Source organism: Monodelphis domestica, chromosome 1 (assembly GCF_027887165.1).
Source record: "Monodelphis domestica isolate mMonDom1 chromosome 1, mMonDom1.pri, whole genome shotgun sequence".
NCBI lineage: Eukaryota > Metazoa > Chordata > Mammalia > Didelphimorphia > Didelphidae > Monodelphis > Monodelphis domestica.
The window spans coordinates 637020899-637047689 of record NC_077227.1 but is presented as its reverse complement, the minus strand read 5'-3'; the positions used below and the strand labels follow the sequence as shown (position 1 = coordinate 637047689).

Here is a 26791-nt window from a genome sequence, read left to right as displayed (position 1 = left end):
CTGCTAGTAAAATCTTCCCTCATTTTTTTCCTCCCCAATCACAAATGATCTTTCTTTTTTTCTTATCATTTAGCACTTTGTATGCGTTTATCCTCTCTCATTTTATTCAGTACCTTGCTGTATGTACACTATAAGATTTTAAGATCTATAAGTCAGGCCCAATTATCTTTGCATCTTTTCAACACCTTGCACAATGCTTTGCTACTTAACTAACGATGAATGAGTAAAGATAATCTTCAAAATCTTTTTTTTTTTTAAACCCTTACCTTCCGTCTTGGAGTCAATAGTGTGTATTGGCTCCAAGGCAGAAGAGTGGTAAGGGCTAGGCAATGGGGGTCAAGTGACTTGCCCAGGGTCACACAGCTAGGAAGTGGCTGAGGCCAGATTTGAACCTAGGACCTCCCGTCTCTAGGACTGGCTCTTAATCCACTGAGCTACCCAGCTGCCCCCAATCTTCAAAATCTTAAAGGAAACAGTGATACTGGTCAGATTCTTTGGTACCAGAGGAAGTAACTGGTAAATATATGTGGAAATGACCTTTGAGCCACCTCTTGGCAATATACTCATGAGGCATTCTGAGAGCAAAACCAACCACTTTTAGCTAGTCCTCTTTCTCAGAATAGTTAGCAAGTGGGAACCCTACTGAGAACCACCCTATTTTCTATGTAAGCAGCAGATCATTCACTTAGGCTTCATAGGTATTTGATACTGATTGAGTCAAAAGAGAGTCTGACACTTGCAGAGCACTGTGCTTGGCTCTTAACCATTGCATATACTCAGTGTTATCTTGCTAAGAACACCTGATCATCATGTGTACTGAACCTATAGCACAACTAAGCTATCTACTTATCTATCTATCTATGTATCCATATGTATTATATATAGCTTTTTGCTCTAGAATTCTAGTCATTACTACAAAGTCCAGGTTAGTGTAAATGGAGCCCCATGAAATGATCACATTATTCAAATTTATACTATTCACAATTATTATTATTAAAAGTGTGGTCATTGATTCCAGCCTAATGTAAACATGCAATGAAAAAAATTTAAACTCAGTTTTAGAATCAATTTATTAATGTAACATAGCAAAGTATTAAAATTTTTAATTAAAATCTATTCCAAGATAATAGAGTAGTTACAGAAAGCAAATTTAAAAAATAAAAACATTACTGATTATCCCCCTTAAAGATAAACCTATATTAACGATATGACAAAACTATGTTCTTAAAATGTTTAGCAATATAAACTGAACTATTTTTTCTTTCTTTAAATCATATATATATACTGGTGGGTGCAGAGAGCTTTATCCACATCTCAGTAGATTTGCATGCTTGCTTTCCCACACAGTGAACCAAGTATAGTTTATGAGTTGGGCATTATCTTAAAATAAGTAATGCTTTCAAATGTGACATTGTTGTCCTTGAAATATTTCAATAGCTGAGCTAAAATTATTGAATATCAATCTCTGAAAGCAGCTTTATTTACCCATACTTTCTTATTTGATCACTAGAGAACTGTATGGTTCAACAAGATGGTTGAAGCCTTTCAGGCCAGCAGAACTTTGAGACTGATAAATAAGTATTGGCTTTAATTCTAAATCACCTTCTGTATTAACCACCAGTAAAAGTGCTTCTTAGACACTTTAAATCCAGGTTGAAATGGAAAGTATAAGAAATATAAATTCTGGTAGATATCCTTTTTCAGAATTAAGCCTGTTTCATCCACCTTCAAAATGTGTTGATTTTTTTCCCTCAACATCAGAATATATAGTTGCCACATCCACATCTGCCCGGGCCTATGGTAATTTTAACATTACAGAATTGAACTCAACCCTCTAAAATCTTTACTTATTTATTTATTTAGAATATTTTTCCATGGTTACATGATTCATTCTCTTTCCTTCCCCTCTTTTCCTCCCCCCTCCCTGAGCTGATGAGCAATTCCACTGGGCTATACCTGTATCATTTCAACTCGATTTTTAAAGCAACAGAACCAACCAGTGCTCCCCAAAATTTTTTCTAACAAACCTCTGTGTGTGTTTCTATCTGAAGTATCCTTCCTTTTGTCCATTTTGTTAAAGGCCTTTTTTTAAAGCAAATTAATACAACTCCTTGCTATGACATTTTTGAAACTTCCTTTTGGAGTTTCTTTCAGAAGTTGATCTGTGGGTTTTTTTCCATTTCCATTGGAGTTTCCATTTATGATTTCTAGAAATATGGTATCTTTTTTAAAAAATCATTGTTTTTAGGAATCTGATTCTTATGTAATCTCTTCTTGGCCTATTTTCAGGTTAGTTATTTTTTTAAAATCAGAGAACTTTCATTTTCTTATATTTAAAAAAAATCAGATTCCCCCCCACCCCCAATATTTATTGCTGTCTCATGGAATCATTACTTGGGGTTGGGAGGTCCTGTTTAGATATTCAAAGAATCTGTTTTTTTGGATATGGCTTATGGCTTTATGTTTTAAGCAATTTTATTCTCTTTCCAGTTCTTTCTTGTAGAGCTTTTGTTTCCACTTTAAATCCTGTCCCATTTTTTTATAGGTATTCATATAGTCTTTGTGGGAAAAAATATATATATATATATATTTTAGTCTCTGCTTACATTCATGTATATTCTTTTCAGCTGGATTTTTGGGTTTTTTATTTTAAATTTTTATAGTGGTTGCCCTCTTCTATTTATTTGTCCTTCATTAACTCAAGCCTGAGTTAAGGCTTTTTGCCAGAGCCAAGCTTCAACAACCACTGTTGTTTTTTGAGTAGGATGTTTGGTCTTGACCTGAGTTACCTGGGTTTCTATGCCAACCACTACATCTCCGGATTGGTTGGTTCCCCCTGAATTTTTGAGGTTGAGAACACTAGGTCTTCAGGTCCTTTGGTCAATCTTTGATGTCTAAAGTACTAGAGCCCTTGGAATCCCTGGGCCTTGAGGTGTCCTGTTAGTACTGTGTAGTTGCTCCTGATAGTTTCCAGGGTTCAGGCTGTGGGTTTCTGACCTTGCTGGAGCTTTTTCTCTAGAGGAGCCTTCTGTCTCAGGGGACAAGTAACTCTCACAGCCTCTGTTCATACTGAGAGACTGCCATGTTGGTTGCCTTCTGCCATGGCATTTCCTGCTTCCTTTGGACTTCTGGTTGACTTTTCATGCATTTTGGGGGTGGAAGAAGTCTTGGTTTCTCATTAGATTTCTTGATTGGTATTTGTTCTAGTATTATTTTTAGGTTTTTGTTGAGAGTAAGTATGTGGCAGTGAGGTTGCCTGCCTCTATTCAGGTGGTTATTTTGGCAAAAGTTTACAAATTACATTAAAAAAATACAGAGTAAATCCAAATTGAATGTTACTCTATTATAAGAGATTCTCTGGGGGTTTTTACATAACTTTATGTTTTACATAATCTTTATGACTTGATTTCAGGCCTCTATACAAGCTTGTCTTATGACTACTTTTCATACTTTACAGGTTTTATTTATTTTAAATTATTTAATAATTTTCATGTTCCCATGCTCCACCCCCCCAGATCCCTAAATCTATTAAGAAAATTCTCCCCTCAAACCACATCTATGCTGAATGAAGGCTTTGATGGTAGAGGATGCATATATACATGTGTGTGTACACATGGTGTGGAGGAGGGCACCATGATAGAGTGGATAAAGAGCCAATCTTAGAGCTAAGAAAACAGGACACAGAATAAGTTGTGTAACCTTGCAAAAAACGTTTTTCTCTCAGTGCTCTAGGCACTTCAGGCATTAGTGAAGTTGCAAAGATTCATTGATAAACAGATTCCTCACTCTGAATTTCCTTATGCTAATAAGAAATTTTTCTCTGTAATCTTCATCCTTTGTGGAAGGTGTTTGGGATTAGAGAAGCCTCCTACCCCACCTTTTTTATCCACATTTTTACCATCACTGCAGAAAGGGGCTTCATAGAGCTAAGAATACTTTTGTGGTTTTTATCCAAGAAATCATCACTAAATGGACACCCTTCTGGTGATAAGCTTCTCAGTACTTAGCTATACTAATCATTGGAAAGCAAACTCTGCTGCTAAGACCATACTTAAAGCCGTGTCACCATGGTAGAACCTGCCAGAGCTTATACTCTGCTAATATAGCATTCCAGAACCTGGGGACACTTCCATACTGTGATGAAGCATTAGAATGGGACTTTAGTGTGTGTGTGTATATATATATATATATATATATATATATATATATATATATATATATATATATAATATATATATATATATAATTATTGAACCCAGGACCTCCCATCTCTGGGTCTGGCTCTCATTATATATAAAATGAAAGATCATTCTATGCTATTGTTAATATTATGGCTTTAATTCTAATTCTTTGTCTTTGATGCAACTTAATGTGGTGGGTTTTGTTCCGAATTTGTAAGAGTTAAAATTTTGGGGAAACTGAGGCAGGTAGAAATTAGTTCCTCTCTGCAAGGAGTATTATATTTTTAGAGGTTTATTAAAGGTTGAGAATTTAAGAAAATACAAGTAAGAAAGGCACGTGCTAGGTGGGCTGAGAGACCCAATTCAATTTCACTCACATCATGAGAGATGCGTCTGCCGGGCAGCGGAAGTAGAAAAAAAAAAGGGCACGTAGCCTTTACAACCAGGTTAAATACCCCCATCTCGCTCTCAGCCCAGGTGAGGTTACAAGGCATTTTGGGAAGTGAGCAAGGACTTCTGAGGAATGGAGTCCTGGATTCAAGTCTCCATTTTTACAAATTAAATATTTTACTGACTGTATCCCAGTTCTTAAAATTCATTTCCTGACTGAAGGCAAAAACTGTAGTTGTCCTCTGTCTAAGGCCTCAGAATTGAAGTAAAAAAAAAGATATAATTCTCTTGTATACAGTTTTACTAACTGAATAAAAATTCAGAGAGAGAGAGAGAATTAATTTAGATGAACACAGGGGCAGCTGGGTGGCCAGACCCAGAGACAGGAGGTCCTGTGTTCAAATTGGCCTCAGATACTTCCTAGCTGTGTGACCCTGGGCAAGTCACTTGACCCCCATTGCCTAGCCCTTACTACTCTTCTGCCTTGGAACCAATACATACTATTGATTCTAAGATGGAAAGTAAGGGTTTAAAAAAAAAAAAAGATGAGCACAATTTTTGTTGTGGTTTTTTTTTTTCCTAGCTCCTGGTTTCATTAGCTGCTGCCAGATTTAATGGTGGCTCTTTTCCTGTGTCTTGACTCAGATTCAGTTGTGGTTTTTATTTTTCAAAACTCAAGACTTCCGGTCAAGATGGCGGCTTAGAGAAAGCTAAAGTTCAGATCTCCGGAAAACCCTTCCCGACCGATCTCAAAACTATAAGCTCCTAAGGCTCCGAAATTCAAGACGATCAACAGCATAGACCCTGGGAATCCTCCTCCTGGACCTGGACTTGGATCAGAAGGTACGGCCCCCCCTCAAAAGCCAGAACCCGAGATCACTTGGACCTAAGGGGTAGGAGCACAGAGTCCAAGGCTCCGGGAAGCCGCAGCCCCGCCCCGCTCAGAGAGCAGGGTTGTCTGAAACAACAACAACCCTCAGGGCCTTCTATCCAAGTCTCAGTGAAAGTCACTGCCCTTGGAGCTCCCCCCGCAGAGAGCAGGCTTGTCTGAAACAACAGCAACCCTCAGGGCGGGCAAGACAGCCTCTCAGGCTGGATCCTGCTATCCAAGTCTCAGTGAAAGTCACTGCCCTCAGAGCTCCGGGAAGCCGCAGCCCATCCCCCCGCAGGCCGACGAAACAGCCTCACGGCCAGCTATTCTGAAGGCAACTTCCGGAAAGCAACCCGGCCCAGAGAGCCGGGGGAGAGTGTGGCCCCCTGGTCTGACCCTTCCACTCCAGTTCCAGTGAGGCATACTCAATTTAACCCAGGGAAAGCTCATAGAACCAACAGTCTGCCCAGGACTAAAGCCTCTGAACACCAGACAGAGATAAGAAAAGCTAATCCTCCACATTCAGAGATGGCAAACTCCACAGAAGCACAGAAGCCCCAAAATACCAAGAAAAATAAGAAGGGGCGACTTTGGACACATTCTATGGAGCCAAAATACAAAATACAGAGGAGATAGAAGATGATATACAAGAAAATGCTCCAAAATCTTCCAAAGGAAATGGAAACTCTCCACAAACCCATGAAGAATTTGAATCAGAAATGACCAAAAAGATGGAAGCCTTCTGGGAGGAAAAGTTGGAAATAATGCAAAAGAAATTCACGCATCTACAAAACCGGTGTGATGAAACTGAAAAGGAAAACCAGGCTTTAAAGGCCAGAATCAGGCAGCTGGAAGACAACGATCGTGTAAAAGAGCAAGAATTAATAAAGCAAAGCCAAAATACCAAGAAATTAGAAGAGAACATAAAATATCTCACCGACAAGGTGACAGATCTGGAAAATAGAGGGAGAAGAGATAATTTAAGAATAATTGGACTCCCAGAAAAGCCAGAAATAAATACCAAACTCGACATGGTGATACAAGATATAATCAAAGAAAATTGCCCAGAGATTCTAGAACAAGGGGGCAATACAGCCACTGACAGAGCTCACAGAACACCTTCTACACTAAACCCCCAAAAGACAACTCCCAGGAATGTAATTGCCAAATTCCAAAGCTATCAAACAAAAGAAAAAATCCTACAGGAAGCCAGAAAAAGACAATTTAGATATAAAGGAATGCCAATCAGGGTCACACAAGACCTTGCAAGTTCTACTCTGAATGATCGCAAGGCATGGAACATGATCTTCAGAAAGGCAAGAGAGCTTGATCTCCAACCAAGAATCAGCTACCCAGCAAAACTGACTATATACTTCCAAGGGAAAGTATGGGCATTCAACAAAATAGAAGATTTCCAACTTTTTGCAAAGAAAAGACCAGAGCTCTGTGGAAAGTTTGATACCGAAAATCAAAGAGCAAGGAATACCTGAAAAGGTAAATATTAAGGAAAGGGGAAAATGTTATCTTCTTCTTTTACTCAAACTCTCTTCTATAAGGACTACATTTATATCAATCTATGTATACTAATATGTGGGGAAAATGTAATGTATAAATAGGTGGTAAAGAAAGACCAAATAGAATAGTCTTTCTCACACAAAGATTCACATGGGAAGGGGAGGGGAAGAAAACTCCTATAAGAAGGAGAGGAAGAGAGGGGTTTTTTTTTACTTAAACCTTAATCTCAGGGAAGTCAACTCTGAGAGGGAAAAACATCCAGATCCATTGGGATCTTGAATTCTATCTTACCCAACAAGGGTAGGGAGAAGGGAAAACCAAGGGGGGGAGGGGGAGGGGGAGAACAAAAAGGGAGGGAAAGAGAGGGGGGAGGGGGAGGGAACAAAAAGGGAGGGACTAAAAAGGGAAACATCAAGGGAGGGGACAAGGGGGACTGATTCAAAGTAAATCACTGCACTAAAAGGTAGAGCTGAAGAAGAAAAGGTTAGAATTAGGGAAGGCTATCAAAATGCCAGGGAGTCCACAAATGACAATCATAACTTTGAACGTGAATGGGATGAACTCACCCATAAAACGTAGACGAATAGCAGAATGGATTAGAATCCAAAACCCTACCATATGTTGTCTTCAAGAAACACACATGAGGTGGGTTGACACCCATAAGGTCAGAATTAAAGGATGGAGTAAGACCTTCTGGGCCTCAACTGATAGAAAGAAGGCAGGAGTGGTAATCATGATATCTGATAAAGCCAATGCAAAAATAGACCTGATCAAAAGGGATAGGGAAGGTAATTATATTTTGTTAAAAGGGACTCTAGACAATGAGGAAATATCATTAATCAACATGTATGCACCAAATAATATAGCACCCAAATTTCTAATGGAGAAACTAGGAGAATTGAAGGAAGAAATAGACAATAAAACCATACTAGTGGGAGACTTAAACCAATCATTATCAAATTTAGATAAATCAAATCAAAAAATAAGAAAGAGGTAAAAGAAGTGAATGAAATCTTAGAAAAATTAGAATTAATAGACATATGGAGAAAAATAAATAGGGATAAAAAGGAATACACCTTCTTCTCAGCACCACATGGCACATTCACAAAAATTGACCATACATTAGGTCACAGAAACATAGCACACAAATGCAGAAAAGCAGAAATAATGAATGCAGCCTTCTCAGATCACAAGGCAATAAAAATAATGATTAGTAATGGTACATGGAAAACCAAATCTAAAACCAATAGGAAATTAAACAATATGATACTCCAAAACTGTTTAGTTAAAGAAGAAATCATAGAAACAATTAATAATTTGATCGAGGAAAATGACAATGGCGAAACATCCTTTCAAACCTTTTGGGATGCAGCCAAAGCGGTAATCAGAGGTAAATTCATATCCCTGAATGCTTATATTAACAAACAAGGGAGAGCAGAGATCAATCAATTGGAAATGCAAATGAAAAAAACTCAAAAGCGATCAAATTAAAACCCCCCAGCAGAAAACCAAACTAGAAATCCTAAAAATTAAGGGAGAAATTAATAAAATCGAAAGTGATAGAACTATTGATTTAATAAATAAGACAAGAAGCTGGTACTTTGAAAAAACAAACAAAATAGACAAAGTACTGGTCAATCTAATTAAAAAAAGGAAGGAAGAAAAGCAAATTAACAGCATTAAAGATGAAAAGGGGGACAGCACCTCCGATGAAGATGAAATTAAGGCAATCATTAGAAATTACTTTGCCCAATTATATGGCAATAAATACACCAATTTAGGAGAAATGGATGAATATATACAAAAATACAAACTGCCTAGACTAACAGAAGAGGAAATAGAATTCTTAAATAATCCCATATCAGAAAATGAAATCCAACAAGCCATCAAAGAACTTCCTAAGAAAAAATCCCCAGGGCCTGATGGATTCACCAGTGAATTCTATCAAACATTCAGAGAACAGTTAATCCCAATACTATACAAACTATTTGACATAATAAGCAAAGGGGGAGTTCTACCAAACTTCTTTTACGACACAAACATGGTACTGATTCCAAAACCAGGCAGGTCAAAAACAGAGAAAGAAAACTATAGACCAATCTCCCTAATGAATATAGATGCAAAAATCTTAAATAGGATACTAGCAAAAAGACTCCAGCAAGTGATCAGAAGGATCATTCACCATGATCAAGTAGGATTCATACCAGGGATGCAGGGCTGGTTCAACATTAGGAAAACCATCCACATAATTGACCACATCAACAAGCAAACTAGCAAGAACCAAATGATTATCTCAATAGATGCAGAAAAAGCATTTGATAAAATACGACACCCATTCCTATTAAAAACACTAGAAAGCATAGGAATAGAAGGGTCATTCCTAAAAATAATAAACAGTATATATCTAAAACCATCAGCTATCATCTGCAATGGGGATAAACTAGATGCATTCCCAATAAGATCAGGAGTGAAACAAGGATGCCCACTATCACCTCTACTATTTGACATTGTACTAGAAACACTAGCAGTAGCAATTAGAGAAGATAAAGGAATTGAAGGCATCAAAATAGGCAAGGAGGAGACCACGTTATCACTCTTTGCGGATGACATGATGGTCTACTTAAAGAATCCTAGAGATTCAACCAAAAAGCTAATTGAAATAATCAACAACTTTAGCAAAGTTGCAGGATACAAAATAAACCCACATAAATCATCAGCTTTTCTATATATCTCCAACACAGCTCAGCAGCAAGAACTAGAAAGAGAAATCCCATTCAAAATCACCTTAGACAAAATAAAATACCTAGGAATCTACCTCCCAAGACAAACACAGGAACTATATGAACCCAACTACAAAACACTCGCCACACAACTAAAACTAGACTTGAGCAAATGGAAAAACATTAACTGCTCATGGATAGGACGAGCCAATATAATAAAAATGACCATCCTACCCAAACTTATTTATCTATTTAGTGCCATACCCATTGAACTACCAAAATACTTCTTCACTGATTTAGAAAAAAACAAAACAAAGTTCATTTGGAAGAACAAAAGATCAAGGATATCCAGGGAAATAATGAAAAAAAACACATATGATGGGGGCCTTGCAGTCCCTGACCTTAAACTATATTACAAAGCAGCAGTCATCAAAACAATTTGATACTGGCTAAGAAACAGAAAGGAAGATCAGTGGAATAGCCTGGGGGAAAGCGACCTCAGCAAGACAGTATACGATAAACCCGAAGATCCCAGCTTTTGGGACAAAAATCCACTATTCGATAAAAACTGCTGGGAAAATTGGAAGACAGTGTGGGAGAGATTAGGAATAGATCAACACCTCACACCCTAACCAAGATAAATTCAAAATGGGTGAAAGACTTAAACATAAAGAAGGAAACCATAAGTAAATTGGGTAAACACAGAATAGTATACATGTCAGACCTTTGGGAGGGGAAAGGCTTTAAAACCAAGCAAGACGTAGAAAGAATCACAAAATGTAAAATAAATAATTTTGACTACATCAAACTAAAAAGCTTTTGTACAAACAAAACCAATGTAACTAAAATCAGAAGGGAAACAACAAATTGGGGAAAAATCTTCATAGAAACCTCTGACAAAGGTTTAATTACTCATATTTATAAAGAGCTAAATCAATTGTACAAAAAATCAAGCCATTCTCCAATTGATAAATGGGCAAGGGACATGGATAGGCAGTTCTCAGATAAAGAAATCAAAACTATTAACAAGCACATGAAGAAGTGTTCTACATCTCTTATAATCAGAGAGATGCAAATAAAAACAACTCTGAGGTATCACCTCACACCTAGCAGATTGGCTAATATAACAGCAAAGGAAAGTAATGAATGCTGGAGGGGATGTGGCAAAGTAGGGACATTAATTCATTGCTGGTGGAGCTGTGAACTGATCCAACCATTCTGGAGGGCAATTTGGAACTATGCCCAAAGGGCGACAAAAGAATATCTACCCTTTGATCCAGCCATAGCACTGCTGGGTCTGTACCCCAAAGAGATAATGGACACAAAGACTTGTACAAAAATATTCATAGCTGCGCTCTTTGTGGTGGCCAAAAACTGGAAAACGAGGGGATGCCCATCAATTGGGGAATGGCTGAACAAACTGTGGTATATGTTGGTGATGGAATACTATTGTGCTAAAAGGAATAATAAAGTGGAGGAGTTCCATGGAGACTGGAACAACCTCCAGGAAGTGATGCAGAGCGAGAGGAGCAGAACCAAGAGAACATTGTACACAGAGACTAATACACTGTGGTATAATCGAACGTAATGGACATCTCCATTAATGGCGGTGTAATGTCCCTGAACAATTTGCAGGGATCCAGGAGAAAAAAAAACACTATATAAGCAAAGGATAAACTATGGGAGTGGAAACACCAAGGAAAAGCAACTGCCTGAACACAGCGGTTGAGGGGACATGACAGAGGAGAGACTCTAAATGAACACTCTAATGCAAATATTATGAACAAAGCAATGGGTTCAAATCAAGAAAACATCTAATGCCCAGTGTATTTACGCGTCGGCTATGGGGGGTGGGGGGAAGGAAAAGAAAATGATATATGTCTTTAACGAATAATGCTTGGAAATGATCAAATAAAATATATTTTAAAAAAAAACTCAAAATTCCTTGCAGAAGATAAACAATGGAAAAAAAAAAGAATGATAAATCTGAAGGGAAGAGGAGTCTTCATATGGAAACAGTTATTCTAAGACTTTTATAGCTTGTCTCTAGTTTTTGGCTAAAGGCTTTTCAGAGGAGAAAGGCCTGCTAATGATAATTAGTATCCCCCAAAAAAACCTGTTGTGGGTGCTAAACTGTTGACCATGTGTAATGCACAAGTGTGATAACACAGTATTTATTTAGTAAACTCTTCAATTCATCTTTGATATTACTGGTGATATTTGCTCCTTCCAACAGTGCCAATCATAATCCATTCATAGATTTTTTCAGTTCATTTACTATCTCCAGTAAATTTGCCCAGGAGAATCTACCTACTGTGCTAGAGGCTGTTCTTTTAACACTGCATGGGTCCCAATAATCTTCTCTTGTTTGCTAAGCACTTTTTTTCCTATCATTCTTTTCCTAGGTGTTCTCTTTTGTGCTAGTTCTTGTAAACAGTCATTCTTGATAATACATTGCAACCTACTTTAAGTCCCTCTTGCTTCTATTACCCTTTGAATCACTTCTGTCTACGAAAAGAAGAGTCCCAGATTATTTTTTTCTCTAGCCACTGGAATAGGGAATAATGAATTTTAAGAAAGGCACTGGTTTTTGTTTTTGTTTTTTAAAGGCTCATCAAGGATTGTAAAAAGCATAGAAACTGTCATAAAGGATCAATTGAAGGAGCAAAATGTGTTTTACCTGGAAAAGAGAAGACTTAAGGCACACATAATTATTGCCTTCAAATATATGAATTCTGTTTGGCACTGAAGGACAGAATTAGGACTAACATATTGAAATTGCACCCAGACAGATTTCAGTTCAATGTGAGGGGAAACTTTTCTAATAATTAGACCTCTTCTCAGAATCAGAATATAGGTTTTTTGGAGTTAAAGAGTTCTACTCTTATTTGAAGTTTTTAGCAAAAGTTGAATGATAATTTGTTGGGATGTCTCACTGTATTCAAAATTGCTGGCTTCATCTCGTATTTCTTTCTTATACTTAATCCAATCCATTTGTTCCTTTCTACTTCATTTTTAAGCCATTTCCACTTTTTCATTTAGCACATTAGGAGGGATCAAGGTGTTAAGATTACAAATGTAGTAAATAACTAAACTGTTATAGATGATGGAAAGAGGTTGTATAAACAAAATTACAATTTTCATCTTTTGTTCTCCTTTTACATATAAACACACTTAGGGAAAATCTGTCTTAGTTGAGATTTCTAAAAGTTTTCCAACAGATTAACTTTTCCTTTATCCACTCCTTTTTTAAATATCTAAAACTTTGATTGTACTGGTCAGGTTTGAATTTTTATAATTGTCCATAATGTCATTTTTTTTTGAACCCTTACCTTCAGTCTTAGAATTAATACTGGGTATTGGTTCTAAGGCAGAAGAGTGGTAAGTGTGAGACAGTGGGGGTTAAGTGACTTGACCAGGGTCACACAGCTAGGAAGTGTCCGAGGCCAGATTTGAACTCAGGACTGCCTGTCTCTGGGTCTGACTCTCAATCCACTGAGCCACCCAGCTGCCCCCCATAATGTCATTTTTATAACATTTGTTTGGTGTTTTTTACTTTTGTTCTAACAAATCAATGGCCTGTGTTCATATTAGTAATTCATTTTCAAATTTCTTCCATCACTGACCTGTCAACATTTAATGTTTCATTTTTTAGTGATGTCCTTTGATGTTCATTATGGCAGAGCTTTACAATTCTTTTATCAGACCTCTTCTTTCCAACACCTTAGCCCTTATAAATCCCCCAGACTTAAATCTCTCACCATTTTAATACATCCTACATATTGCTGCAAATTAACTTTCCTTAATCCCTATTTCCCCCTCCCCCAACTCCACTACTGCTTCCCTCCCAAGCTACTTTGTATTTAAATATTTTGAATGTTTTTTTTTTACTAACTTTATATGTATGATATAATCTCTTTGTGAGAGAGATTTTAAAAATTCTTTATAACTGTATTCCCGTTGCCTACCACAATACCTGGCACACAGGAAGTACTTAATGTACTTACAATAAATGCTTATGTACAGGTATACGGTTTCTGAATTATCTCTAAACTTTGGACTGTTTCTTAATCTTGAACAATATATTCTAACATTTCTTTTATTAATGCTCAGCTTTGCATTCCACTTGGGTTGAAGAGGGAACTAGCATATTAGAATAGTAGAAAGAGATCTAGTTCTAATTTGCAAAAATATAAATTGGGGAGCCATATATATGCGATTTTTGTTTACTTTATTTTGCCTGGGAGAAGCAAAGGTTGCATCATGTTTCCAATTAAACAGGTTATTTGATCCCTTTTGAGGTAGCTTCATGTCCCTCTGTTGTGGAGAATAAATGCTTACCCCTCTTGACATACTCAAGTTGCCTGAGTCCTGGGATCTTGAGTCCATTCTTTATTTTAGTTTTCTCCATTTGAAGGAAGATTATTTCCCCATATTGAAATGTTAGATATTATCTTAAAGCATAAAGCCATGAAAAAGCCAGTCTTAACAGAACTGTTGAAGATATGGTATAAGGTAATGCTCAAACTCATTATGAAGTAATATTACATCTTAGAAGTTCATGACTACTATTTTCAGACAAAATATTCTAATTTGGAGCTTAGTATATTATCTTGTACAATTGAGATCAAAGCAGTTACATGTAAGATAAAACTAGTATCATTAAAATGATCTTGAGTTAATCCTCTAAATCTAAATAGATATTTAAATTGACTAATAAATTTAGGCAAGATACCAGGAAATTTACCCAATTAATCTTAGTAAATAGGCACTAGAGAACATGAATCAATTTTATTAGGAAAGAAGTGTAGCTATCTACTTAGGAATTTGCCAAAGCAGAAGAATAGTACTATTAGTTGACATCTATATCACTCATGGTTCACAAAGCACTCTTTGTACATTATTTCCTTAAAATTGTCATATGATATAGATAATGCAAAAAAAAAATTCTCATTTCATAGATGAAGACTCTTTAGGCAAAGAAATAAAATGAATTTGCTTGAGGTCACCCATTAATACATAATAGTTCCTAAACTATAATTTATATATTTTTGGTATTTATATTCTCTCTACTCATTATAGCTGTACAGTAAGACAAATAATAGTAAAGGTAAATATAAGCAACTAGAATAATACATGAATCTTTTGTTTCTAAGGCATAAGAATAGAAGATTTAGAGCTATAAAGGACTTTTAAAATCATCTAGTAGATTATATTACAAGAACTTTCATATAATTAGCATGTGTTGGAAATGGATCCTGAATATGGACTTAGAAAACTATAAATAACATACTGTATCATATTTTTTATTTATTTTGTCAAATGTTTCCCAATTGCATTTTAATGTGGCTCAGAATACTCTCAGTTTTATACCATGACCTGCAGAAGCTTCAGTTTTGGAAGATTAAAACATTTTCTTTATTTAATTTCTACTACTATCTCTACTCCTGGTATTGGATGTATCCTTAACATTTCCAGACCTCATGCATATGAGTGAATGATTAAGAAAGCTCTTATTAAAAGTTGTTACAGTACCACTCCATCCCATCCCCAATGGCCCCCCTGTATTATCATTCCTAATGTCTCAATTTATCTTCAGTTTCTCCCTGTCTGTTGACTGCCTACAAAACATACCCATGTCTTCAGAGAAAAAAAAAACCTCACTTGATTCATCCATCCCTGGTATTTATTGTTCCATATTTCTCCTCTCTTTTGTGAATTCCTGGAGAAAACCATCTATAATAGCTACCTCCACTTCCTCTCCTTTTGCTCATTTTTAAATTTTCTACAGTCTGGCTTCTAAACTTCTTATTCAATAAAAACTTCCCTCTTCAGAGTTACTAACAATCTTTTAAATGTCCTTTTCTCTTAAAAAAAAAAGATCAAAAAAAAAGGCCGTTCCTCAGTCCTCATCCTTCTCAACCTCTCTGCAGCTTTTGACAATGGAAGTCATGCTTGTTTCTTTGCTCTCCATAGGTTTTTAATATCCGTAATATCCTACTGTCTCCTGGTTCTCCTCCTGCCTATCTCCTTATTTGTTGAATTTTCATTCAGGTCATGCCCATTAATCACAAGTGTCCTATGGGGCTCTGTTTAGTTCCCCACAACCCCACAATTGACCAGCCTCCCTTCATAGTACTTCACTTGGTGATCTCATCAGTTCTCATGCAATCAATTAGCAACTATGTGCCAAAGATTCTCAAACCAACTTATCTACCCTTAATCTCTCTGCTAACCTCCAGTTGCACAATTCCAACTGCATGTTAGACATCTCTAAGTGGATGGCCTGTAGGCATCTTAAATTAATTACATCCAAAATTAAACTCACTATTTCCCCCCCACTAACTATCCTCTTCCTGATTTCTCTGTTAATGTTTAGGGTGCTGGTTTGCTTTCTTTGCGTCATCCTTGATCTCCTTACTCTCAAACCTCCCCCTCTTTGCCCCATATTTAATCTTTTACCAAGGCCCATCAGGCTTACCTTGTTATGTCTCCTATATATAGTCTCTTCTATCCTCTGAGCTAAATAGATGCAAACCTTTAGCATCTCATGCCTGAACTATTGTAATAGCCTGCTGGATCATCTACCTGCCACAAGTCTCTCTCTATTCCAGTTTTTCCACCTAGCTCTCAGAGTGACCTTCCTAAAGTGTAAATCTGACCATGTCACCCGCCACTCACTAGATAAATTCCATTGACTCCTTGTCACCTGGTTCCCCCATGTATTCTTCATTACTCTTATTGTTGCTTGCACAAGGTACTCCATCTCCTGACAGCAATTTCACTAGCCATTCTGCCAAACCTGGAATACTCTTTCTTCTCATCTTATCACCTTAATTCCTTCATGTTCTATCTGAAATCCTATCTTCTATGGAAAGCCTTTTGCCCTTCCCCTTAATTCTAATGGTTTCCTTTTGTTAATTATTTCCTTTTTATTCTGTATATGTCTTTTTTGTACATAGGTATTTACATATTATCTCACCCATTAAGCTGTGAGTTCCTTGAGATGCAGGAACTACTTTTGCTGCTTTTTGAATTCTTGGCACTCAAGACAGGGATTGCTTGGCACCTAGAAGGTGCTTAATAATTTATTGATTGAATAGGAATACAAATACGAGCAAGAAAGACAATTCCCAACATCAAGGAGCTCATATTCTAATAAGTAAAAAAATAGCAAATATAGACCATCAAGGAGTGTTTTGGACAGGGATATCTTGTGTGGTGATTAGAGCCATAGGATGAATAATCAGCATGTACTTTCTAGGAATTTTGTAGTGTTGTTTTGATTGCTATTCTCAGAGCAAGACTTGAGAGGTTAGGAAGTTGCCCAGTGTGCTTGAAACCAGGCATGATAGAGTGAATACTCCCTAATCAGAATACAACTTCACAGGGGTGAGAGTCCAAACTCTGGTTATGGTTGGAAATTGGAAATCGGGCAGCATGTCCCAAGCACTGGCTGTGAAGGGCCATATATTAGATGAAAAGGTTCTGAAATATTTCAATATTATTTAATGTGTGGTGGAACCATGAGGGATCTTAAAGATCATCTTATTCAGTCCCCTCATTTTACTCATAAAATTGGTGCCCAGAGAATGTAATTCTTTCTAAAGGTCATATAGCTAATAAGCAGAGCCAAGTTTGGAACTAGGTCATCAAAATTGAAATGGAAGACTCTTTACACTAAAGCATACTGGCTCTTATTTCAGCTATAAAAAACTCCCATTGCTTTTTCAAAGTACAGTATAGAGGAAAGAGCCCTCCCTGGATCTGGAGTCAGAGAACCTGAATTCAGATCCCAATTCTGTTACCTGTATGACTTTGGACAGCTCTCAGTTTCCTCAAGGTTAAAATGAATAAATTGAACTGAGTTGACCTGAGGTCTCTTTTAGCCAAAGCATACACAAATTCTATTGCTGTTTTTTGCTTACATGATTGGGAATTATGTTCCTATCATTTGAAATTTCTTGTGCTGAAAACTGCGTGTCATCTCTCCCCCACCTTCCTTCCCACTTCACAGTGTTTCTTCTCTCTCTATTCCCATCAGTGCCATTACAAGGAAATACTCTCTCCCTTTCCCTCTTCCCCTCCCCCCCCCAACTGAGATAAATACTTTTAGAAAAATTAAAGTAATTTTTTGGGGGGTATGGGAATTTTGTTTTGATGCAGATAGCATTGCTAAACCGCCTTGAACGAATATTTGAAGCCTGTTTTCCTTCCTTACCTGTCCCTGAAACTAAAGAAGGAGTTACTTCCTTAGAACATTTGCTAGAAGCAAGCAATACGCAGATCAGAACAAGAGAGACTTTGGGTGAAAATTGGTGAGTAGCTGACGATTTTAATTCAGTTCAACAAATATTTACTAAATGCCTACTTTATGCAAAGAAACTGTGCTAGTAATACAAAAGAAAAACAGAGATAGTCCCTGTCCTCAAAAAGCAAACATTCTCCTAGTGTGATACAGTATGTGCACATCTAAGTAAATACAAACTATATACAAAGGAAATAGTAATTTAAGGAGAAAGAAAATACTACCAACTGGGCACATCAGGAAAGACTTTATGAAGAAGGTGGTGGCTCAACTTAAAATCTGAAGGATGCAAGGGATTCTAAGAGAAGTAAGGAAGTGCATTATAGTCCTGGGGCATAGAGCTAAGAGACAAAAACATTGATGGGGAAGAACAAGTGACTTAGTTTGTTGGAGTACATGAGTAATGTGTTTGAAACAAGAAGGAAAAATAGGCTGAAGCTAGCCTTAGGTATCAAGTAAGAGTTTATATTTTTTCTTAAAGGTAATAGGGAAGTCTGGAAAATTCTTGAGCATGGGGGAGACACTGTCAGACTTGAGTTTTAGGAAAGTAATTTTGGCAGCTGGCTAGAGGATGAATTAAAAAGGGGAAGGATGCCAATCAGGAAGTTGTTTGCAGTATTCCAAGAAAAAATCAATTAGGATTTGAGTTAGGGTAGAGTCTGAAAGTGGAGAAAGGCAAGAGAAGGGAATAAGCACTTTTGTATAGCATCTATTATATGGCAAACACCATGCTGAGCAATTTTATAAATATTTTCTCATTTGGTCTTCACAACAATCTTGAAAGGTAGTTGCTATCATTATCTTCATTTTATGGTTGAGGCAACTTAAAGCAAACAAAGTGACTTGCCCAGTGTTACCCAACTAATGTCTGATGCTAAAGTCAAACCCTAGACTTCATGACTCCAGACTTAGCACTCTGCCCTCAATACCACCAGCTACCCCTAAGGAAAAGGTAGGAAAATTGTGGAAGCAGGATATGAAAAACTTAGTATCTGGATGGATAAAGAAAGTGAGGGAGAGTAAAAGGACAAAGATGAATCAGATTACAAGTGTGGGTTGATTGGAAGGATGAATATGTCCTCAACAGATTGGGAAATTTGAATGAGATGCCTATGGGATATTCCAAATGTAGATATCTAGTAGGTAGTTGGAAATATAGAACTGAAGTATAGTAGAGAGAGAGAATTGGTATTTAGATTTAGTACAGAAAAGATGGAAACCATAGGAACTGATGAGCTATTCACCAGAGGAGAGAAGCAGCCTGGTTATTAAACCTTGGATATACACACACAATTAGGGGACATGTGAAGAACACGAATGATAGATAGCAAAGGGATGAGGTATGAAGTTAACCAGGAAAGAATCCCCAAACTGGGGGGCAGGTTAGAGAATACTTGAGGAGGAGAGTCAAAGGAGTCAAAAATAGTAAATGGCCATTGTATTTCCCTGTTAGATTATTGGAGAGCAGTTTTGGTCAAGATATGATTTAAAAAAGTAAGATTTTAGGGAGGGGTGTCATAATTTTTTTAAACCATTTTTGGGTTACTAAATTTCTATCTCAGTCATGTTCATATCTGGACTTATAATTTTATAAGTGCAGAAAATTCTCTCAGTGGAAACAATGTGCCATTTCCCCACCCTTCCCAAACAGATTGAAAGCTTTTCTATACCTTTCTATCTTAAAGAGTTGTCAGGGGGCACTCCGAGATTAAGAGACTTTTCTAGGGTCACATAGTTAGGTGTCAGAAGTAGAATTTGATCCCAAGTCTTTCTAACTCCAAGAATTCTTCCTCTTCCACTGAACATAAAATTTGATACATACATATGATATATTTGCATATCAACCAAATCAAATTAATAATTACTACATTTGTGGTCAACAAACAGTTGTTAACTTTCCTCTTCATGTAGATAATGGTTTCAAATACTTTAGGCAATGCCTAAATTATTTTTAGTATTGTATTATACTTTCTATAAAATTCTATAAATTGATGAAGTGTAAGTAGATTGTATTCTCTCTGCTAGGGGTATTATTTCCCAATTTTAAGTCTGATTAATAATTGTTTTAAGAAAACTAATGATTTTAGTTCCCTAGAATACTCATGTATAGAAACAAGTTTAAAGGAAATTTATAATGCATCCACCAACTATATATGGCAAAAGTTGCTGAGTTAACTCATCTTCATCTTGATGACTTTCAAATGGTCATTGACTATTATAGGGAACTGCTGGATGTGTGGACAGAGCTACAGGATATCCATGATGCATATGGCCTGAGATACCAGTGGGGTGGCTCCCATAGTAACAAGAAACTTTTATGCTCCTTGGGAATCGACACACGGAATATTGTGAGTTTATAAAGTGCCTTATCTTTTGAATGTATGTTTAAACCCTACTCTGATTCTTCTCTCCCCTCTGCCCCTCCCCTCACACACAATTTATCTTCTGTCTTACAATCACTGACTTGAGTATCAGATCCAAGGCAGAAGAATAGTAAGGACTAGGAAGTTGGGATTAAGCAATTTTCCCAGTAATATGACTAAGATGTATCTAAGGCCAGATTTAAACCCAGGACCTCCTTCTAGGCCTGGCATTCTATCCAGTGAGCCATCTAGCTGCCCCTGGTATTTTTTATAAGTTGTAAGGAAGTAGTTTCTCAAAAAGACACATTAATATATGATAAATATTTACAATTTAAATTGTGACTATTGTTTTGGGGGGTTGCTTTTTTTACTAAAGAGTTGTTACTTTTTTCAATTTAGACAGCACATTAAAATTCTATTATTTAAAACAATTTTTTAATAGTTCACATTAAAATTGTTACTCTAATTCAAAATGTATAATATACAGGTGACAACTGAATACTTGGAAAATTAGAGGACTTTTTTTAAGGGTATGGTAGAGTAGTCTCTAAATGTGTGTTATTTCTCTCCCACATGTAGCTCTTTACAGGCAATAAGAAGCAACCTGTTATAGTGCCCATGTATGCAGCAGGACTGGTGAGTATAGGAATGTCCTCATAGGATCTTCAGTCTTTACTATACTTAACTTGGGTGTCCCCAATTTTTAAAATAAATTATTAGTGGAAATTGGAAAATATGAAAAAAATCCTTTCTGCTAAATTCAGAAGTATCATTAACATTTCCTTTCTTTCATGAAGCAAATGGCAGGAACATTTTTTTTCTTTTAAACTTTTATTTTCTGTCTTAGAATTCTAAGACAGAAGAGAGGCAAGGTAATTGGGGGTTGAGTGACTTGCCTAGGGTCACAGAGCTTAGGGAGTCTCTTGAGACCAGATTTGAACTCAGGTTCTCTTGACTCTAAGCCTGGCACTCTAAATTCCATTTCTTCCTCATTATTAAGATGGCACTTGTGATAACTTTTTTATATAAATAACTGTATTTTTTCATATAAATGCATATTATTTTCTAATGTACTTATTATTTGAAAGAGTATTTATTCTTTCAAAAAGAGTGAATTAATAAAGTGTATCTGAAAGTTTAAAAAAACAAAAAACCTTGGATTTAAATCTTATACAATGCTACATTTAGTTAATTTACCATTGAAGCTTTACAGTAACATTAATGCCTAGCATTAAGTAACTAGTGTTCTTATGGAAATTATAGAAAGAAACCACAGCTGTTTTGTAGCGAAGTTATAGTTATAATGGATTCCTTATTGAATACATTTATAAATTGATCAGTTACTTAAAATTGGTTGAATTTTATGTTTTTTGTTTTTTTCCAGATATGCCAGGTGTAGTCCAGGAAAATTCAGAAGGAATTCCTTTTTTATGAAATAATACTTTTAAGTTTGCTGTGTTTATTGATGTGCTTGTGAATTATTGGTGGCCAAAGCAATTCTGTGTGTAAAACACAAAATGTTTTGTAAACCTGCTCACCAATAACTTAAACTAGAGGGAAAATCCTGTGGTCCACTTAAAGAAAGGGCAGGGGGATCCTTTAAGGTGTTCTGAACTCAACTTATTCATAGAATTATAAAACTTAATTATGAAATTAATTATGAAAAAGTCCTTAAAACCATGAGCATGTGGATTTGCAAGAGATATTGGCTTGCTGTTTTATTTATATGTGTTTGTGCATGTGTGTATATATAGTATGTGTAGTGTATTTACATATATACACACATGTAAATAATTTTGCTAATCAACAAAGACTAAGGAAACTCAATATATCTTCTTATGGGTACTACACTTTAAAGATCTTCCTGAAGTGAATTAATATTAGAGGATGGGACAATCTGATATTTTTGCATTTGGTGTCACTGTTAATGTCATATGGATTTTATTATACTTAAGTTTTTTCTGCTCCTGAAGGAAGAGTATATTGCCTTAAGAGATTGAGTAATTTCGTGAAATCTGTTCTTCCTGGCAGACTTGATTGTTTTTATTTTCAGTTGTTTCAGTATAGGTGCTTATGAAACAGAATGTTATTTAAATTTTTTTTTAAGAACTTTGAATCTATCATTATTCTGATTTCAGGAACTGTGAACTTATTATATGAGAAGTTTTAATTTATGTATATTTGTGCTTACGCATGCATAGCTTTATTAGTTTTCTCAGGTGTTTTATTTTGGATGGAAAGAGGCATACCGGAATTCTGATTTTAGTAAGATTTATTTGCTCCTCCTTTTTCCTCCTAGGCATTAACAGAAAGCTTAATAGTAGTACTATTTTTTATGTAATGACTTATACTCTTTTTCTGTACAAAGTAAAACTCATAATAGAATTCAGTATCAACATTTCTCTATGCCATCTCTCACTCTCTTCCAATTCCTATGTGAAGTTCTGTTGCTGGGAGGGAAAAGAAGACTTTTTAAGACTCTAGTAGTTCATTAGGAGATATAATTGGAAATTTAAAGTCTTCTAAAGAACAAGTAGCACATAATCATATAAGGGATAAACTTTTAAATTATCCCTGACTGTTAAGTCAAAGGCTTCCATAGGCACTTTTGACAAGAATTAAACTTCTAAATCTTATTTGTCACCTTTCCTTATGCCATACTTAAGGGATAAACCTTCCTAATAGCTTATCTGGAAATATACAGTGTCTCTTATTAGTGGTTTAGTAGCTTGAGGTTTTTATGTTAGAGACAGTTTGAACAGGCATTTTCCTAAATTACTATTATTTTGCCTCTATGGAAATGGCCCTGGGTTCTAGAAGGTTATACCACTAGAGCAAAAGGTCTGGTGAATCTTCTGATCTAGAAGGGTTTTAAATGTGGGTTTAGGAAATGAACCATGTGTTTGTCTTAGGACCATTCTAGTCTTCTAAAAAGAGAGATTCATGACCAGAGAGCAGATTGACTGCCAGTTGCTATGCCTATGCTCTGCCTAATCTCCAAATTTACAGCTAGATCTGGATTAGTGTGAATAATGCATTGTGAAGTGGTCACATGTATTCAGTTTCACACTATTTAAAGTTATAATTATGTAAAATATGGCAATTGGTTCTGACCTATTAGAAATATATTGTATGAATTTGAGGAATGTGGCCACTTCATGGGATTCATTATTTGCTTTAATTAGGACTTGGCTGTAATCTATTTCTTATTTTATGACTTATTCAATATGTTTAAATTCTCAGGGTCTTTAAAAATTTTGAGTAGCCTCAGTGTAAATTTTTGGTGGTGATATGTAGATGCTTATATAAAATATTATTTGGATATCAATTCTACATGTACATTCACTTTTCCCACATAGCTATATTGAAGGTCTAAGGTCTCCAGCAGCACATTCACTATATCAATTAATAGTAATTTATTAATACCACTTTGTGCCAGGTCTTCTGGATGCAAAGACAAAAATGAAACATACCTTGTCCTCAAGGAGTTTCCATTCTAATGGAGGAGACAACTATATATATATACACATATAACATATAAAATAAATATAGGAAGTTGTGAAGAAAGAGTCAGGAAAGGCTTTTTATCTAGCATACTACACTTGAGCTAGCTTTGAAAAGAAACTAAGGATTCTAAGAGATGGAGATATTGAAAGGAATACATTCCAGGCATTGAGGGATAGCCTGTGCAAAAAATGTAGTAATAGAAGATGGATTGATTAGTTTGCCCTTGAATATTTTAAATCTTGTTGAGAAGCTTGTTCTAAGAACATTGGGGGAAATTATTATATCCTAAAAGAACTTTAAAGTGTAGAACATTATACTTTGAAAACATTGTGTATTGAATTCCTGAGAACCCAAATAGAGTATGTCATTGTGAGCCCTCCCATTCCAGTTTTGCTCTGTTTTTAGGTTGTAGTGATATAACTTATTCCATCATTATTTCTCGTAGATAATAATAGAAGGGAAAAATATTAAGTGCCTATGAGATAATTTACCCTAATCGATGATGATACTTTGAAAATAAGTCTTATGTGAGACAAAAGCAAAATCTGTATATATAGTTGCTTAAAAGGATTTCTAAAAACATTTTTTTTTTAAATTTTTTTCTGGAAGTATTCTCTGATTGTCCTGTTTTCCCTTGTGTGTTTTATTGCTTAATCCTGAATTTAGCATCTTCTAGCCTTTTACATAGTTTTTGCTGATTGCTATTATAATTTTTTTAGGGTATGTTAGAACCCACAAAGGAACCATTGAAACCACTATCTGCTGCAGAGAAAATAGCTTCAATTGGTCAAGCTCCCCTTATATCACCAGAGATGAATGCATGTACATCTGATCAATTACAGGTAAAAAAAAGGGGGGGGGGTGCATTTTGACCATTTTTTCTTTATTATATGTATAAGTGAGTTTGTATAAATTTTTTAAAGGCTTTATTTGTTAATTTGGGGGGGGGGGTATTTTGTTTTCAAAAAGTAGTAATATGAGCTCAATTTCCTAATAAGATCTGTTTCACTCTAAAATTCTATGATCCTAAATCTTGACTTATACTTTAAGTACTTTTTTCTGAGTAGTGTGAAATATTACATTTTAGGGAGCATTAAAAGTGTCAGAAGCAACTCATTTAAGGTTTGCAAAGCTGGTATAGTATTTACATTTGCATAAAGCCATGGTTTGGGTACTCTTTTTGAATTAATTAAATGTCATCTTTAAGCTAAGCTTATTTTCTAAACTAAGCCAAAAGGTTTATTGAAATCATCATTTTATACATACATTTTCATAGCAAAATTTAATCTGGCTTGTTTTTTCTGTTCTTTGTATCAGAACACCTCAATTTACTTTCTGTATAAATATTACAGTATCGTGACCCATTGGATAAAAGGAGAGCATAGGGTAAACCTTTCTGGGTATGTTGGTTTCTCTCCCAAGATCCAGATTGGCTCAGTATTTTTTTTTAATTGCTTTTATGTTTTAAGATTCTGTGTTCCCAACTTTCACTTCCTGGTTTGGAAAACCAAGGCTTTGTTGCCTTTGCCATCTCTTAGCTTCGTAGGCATTGATAGTTATAAAAGACTAAAGTGGCTTTACGTATGTAGGTGGGGTTCCCTGTGATGCATGTGCATGTATGTTGTATGTAACTCGGGGCATCCACCACAATAAATCCATAGCTCATGGTTGATAGTATGGGAACTATCTAAGCAAAACCATTTAGGCCATCTTGTGTGCCCAGCTTCTCCTTCTCACTTGTCTTGACTCTTGTGGCAACAAGGCAAAAGTGAAGCCTAACTCTGGGCAGAACTTAAGAGCAGGCCTGATTTGTCTGTGATGCCTTCTTTGTCTTCTCCCCAGGGGTCAGTGCCCCCTTGTGGCCTTCTTGTTCTCCACTACCCCAATCCTATTTCCCTAGGGTGAAAATATAACACACTACTTACCCTTTCCCCAAAAGTCACTAGAGACTTTTCCTTTGCTGAGCATCTAAATCAGCTCCTTAGTACATTCATTTTTCTTTTCTTCCCAGAGAGCTGAATTGAAGACAAATATCTTTAAAAAAAAAAAAAAAAACCCTGGCAGCAGACCATTCTTTGAAAATGAGACAGTGTGGACACCAATGAGACTGTCTTAGCTTGAGGCAGGGCATTACCCATTCTTCAGAGCAGAAATGCTGGGAGAGAGGAAAGCTTGGTAGGAAGGAGCTCTGGGGACCACAATCTTATTTCTTCTCACAATCATCTCTTCCTCCAACTGGCCCTAGAAATGCTTATTTTGTCTACTTCGTTATTTAATGATAGATATGCTTAATTACCCTGAACCACAATAACTATGATGCATATTATTAAATATAGATTGACTTTGCTATATATTTAGTTTTTAATCCTAAATGTTAACTGTATGCAGTGTATTGTGCTGGGTATCAGGATATTTTTTTATATATTAAACATATTTATATATATATATATATATATATATATATATATATATATAAATGTGCATGTTTATATATATGTATATATATAAAATTTTCTTTGTCCACATGTAACTCACAGAAGTGATTTACATTTTTCATCAACTCCAAATTCTCATCAGAATTTTCTGGCTCTCAGCATCTAGCACAGTGATACTGGGTAAATATTTATTAAAGATCAACCCTTGAGTTGTGTGAAATCTAGTTTGTATCCATGTATATGTATACACACATACATAGTCTTTGTACTATTTTGCTCAAACAGTATGATTGACTTAAAGCTTAAAGCTAGGAGAGCACATTAATATTGGAACTAAATCATCAGTGTGGAAGCTCTCTCCAACAGTACAAAATGAAACCCATCCATGCTTTCTCATCATAATATGAAATCATTGTCATGTTCATTTCCTCCACATGGGATCTACCTATCATACTTGTTGCTTTTTCTCTAGATCTTTTCATATTTCGAGACTATCATTCG

At 35.9% G+C, this 26791-nt stretch overlaps 1 protein-coding gene across 3 annotated transcripts in view; it reads left to right on the top strand.

Annotated features, from left to right (window-relative positions):
- The window catches only part of AFTPH (aftiphilin), a 110258-nt gene that overhangs the window by 57383 nt on the left and 26084 nt on the right, over positions 1-26791 (top strand). For all 3 annotated transcript variants that reach the window (XR_008915624.1, XM_016428037.2, XM_001374752.5), the window contains 4 exons: positions 17844-17995; positions 20207-20333; positions 20928-20984; positions 24575-24697. Coding sequence is in view for 2 of the 3 variants with exons in the window: in XM_016428037.2 (XP_016283523.1) it covers positions 17844-17995; positions 20207-20333; positions 20928-20984; positions 24575-24697 (459 nt within the window). In the remaining variant the exon portion in view is untranslated. The remainder of the gene's footprint in view (positions 1-17843; positions 17996-20206; positions 20334-20927; positions 20985-24574; positions 24698-26791) is intronic.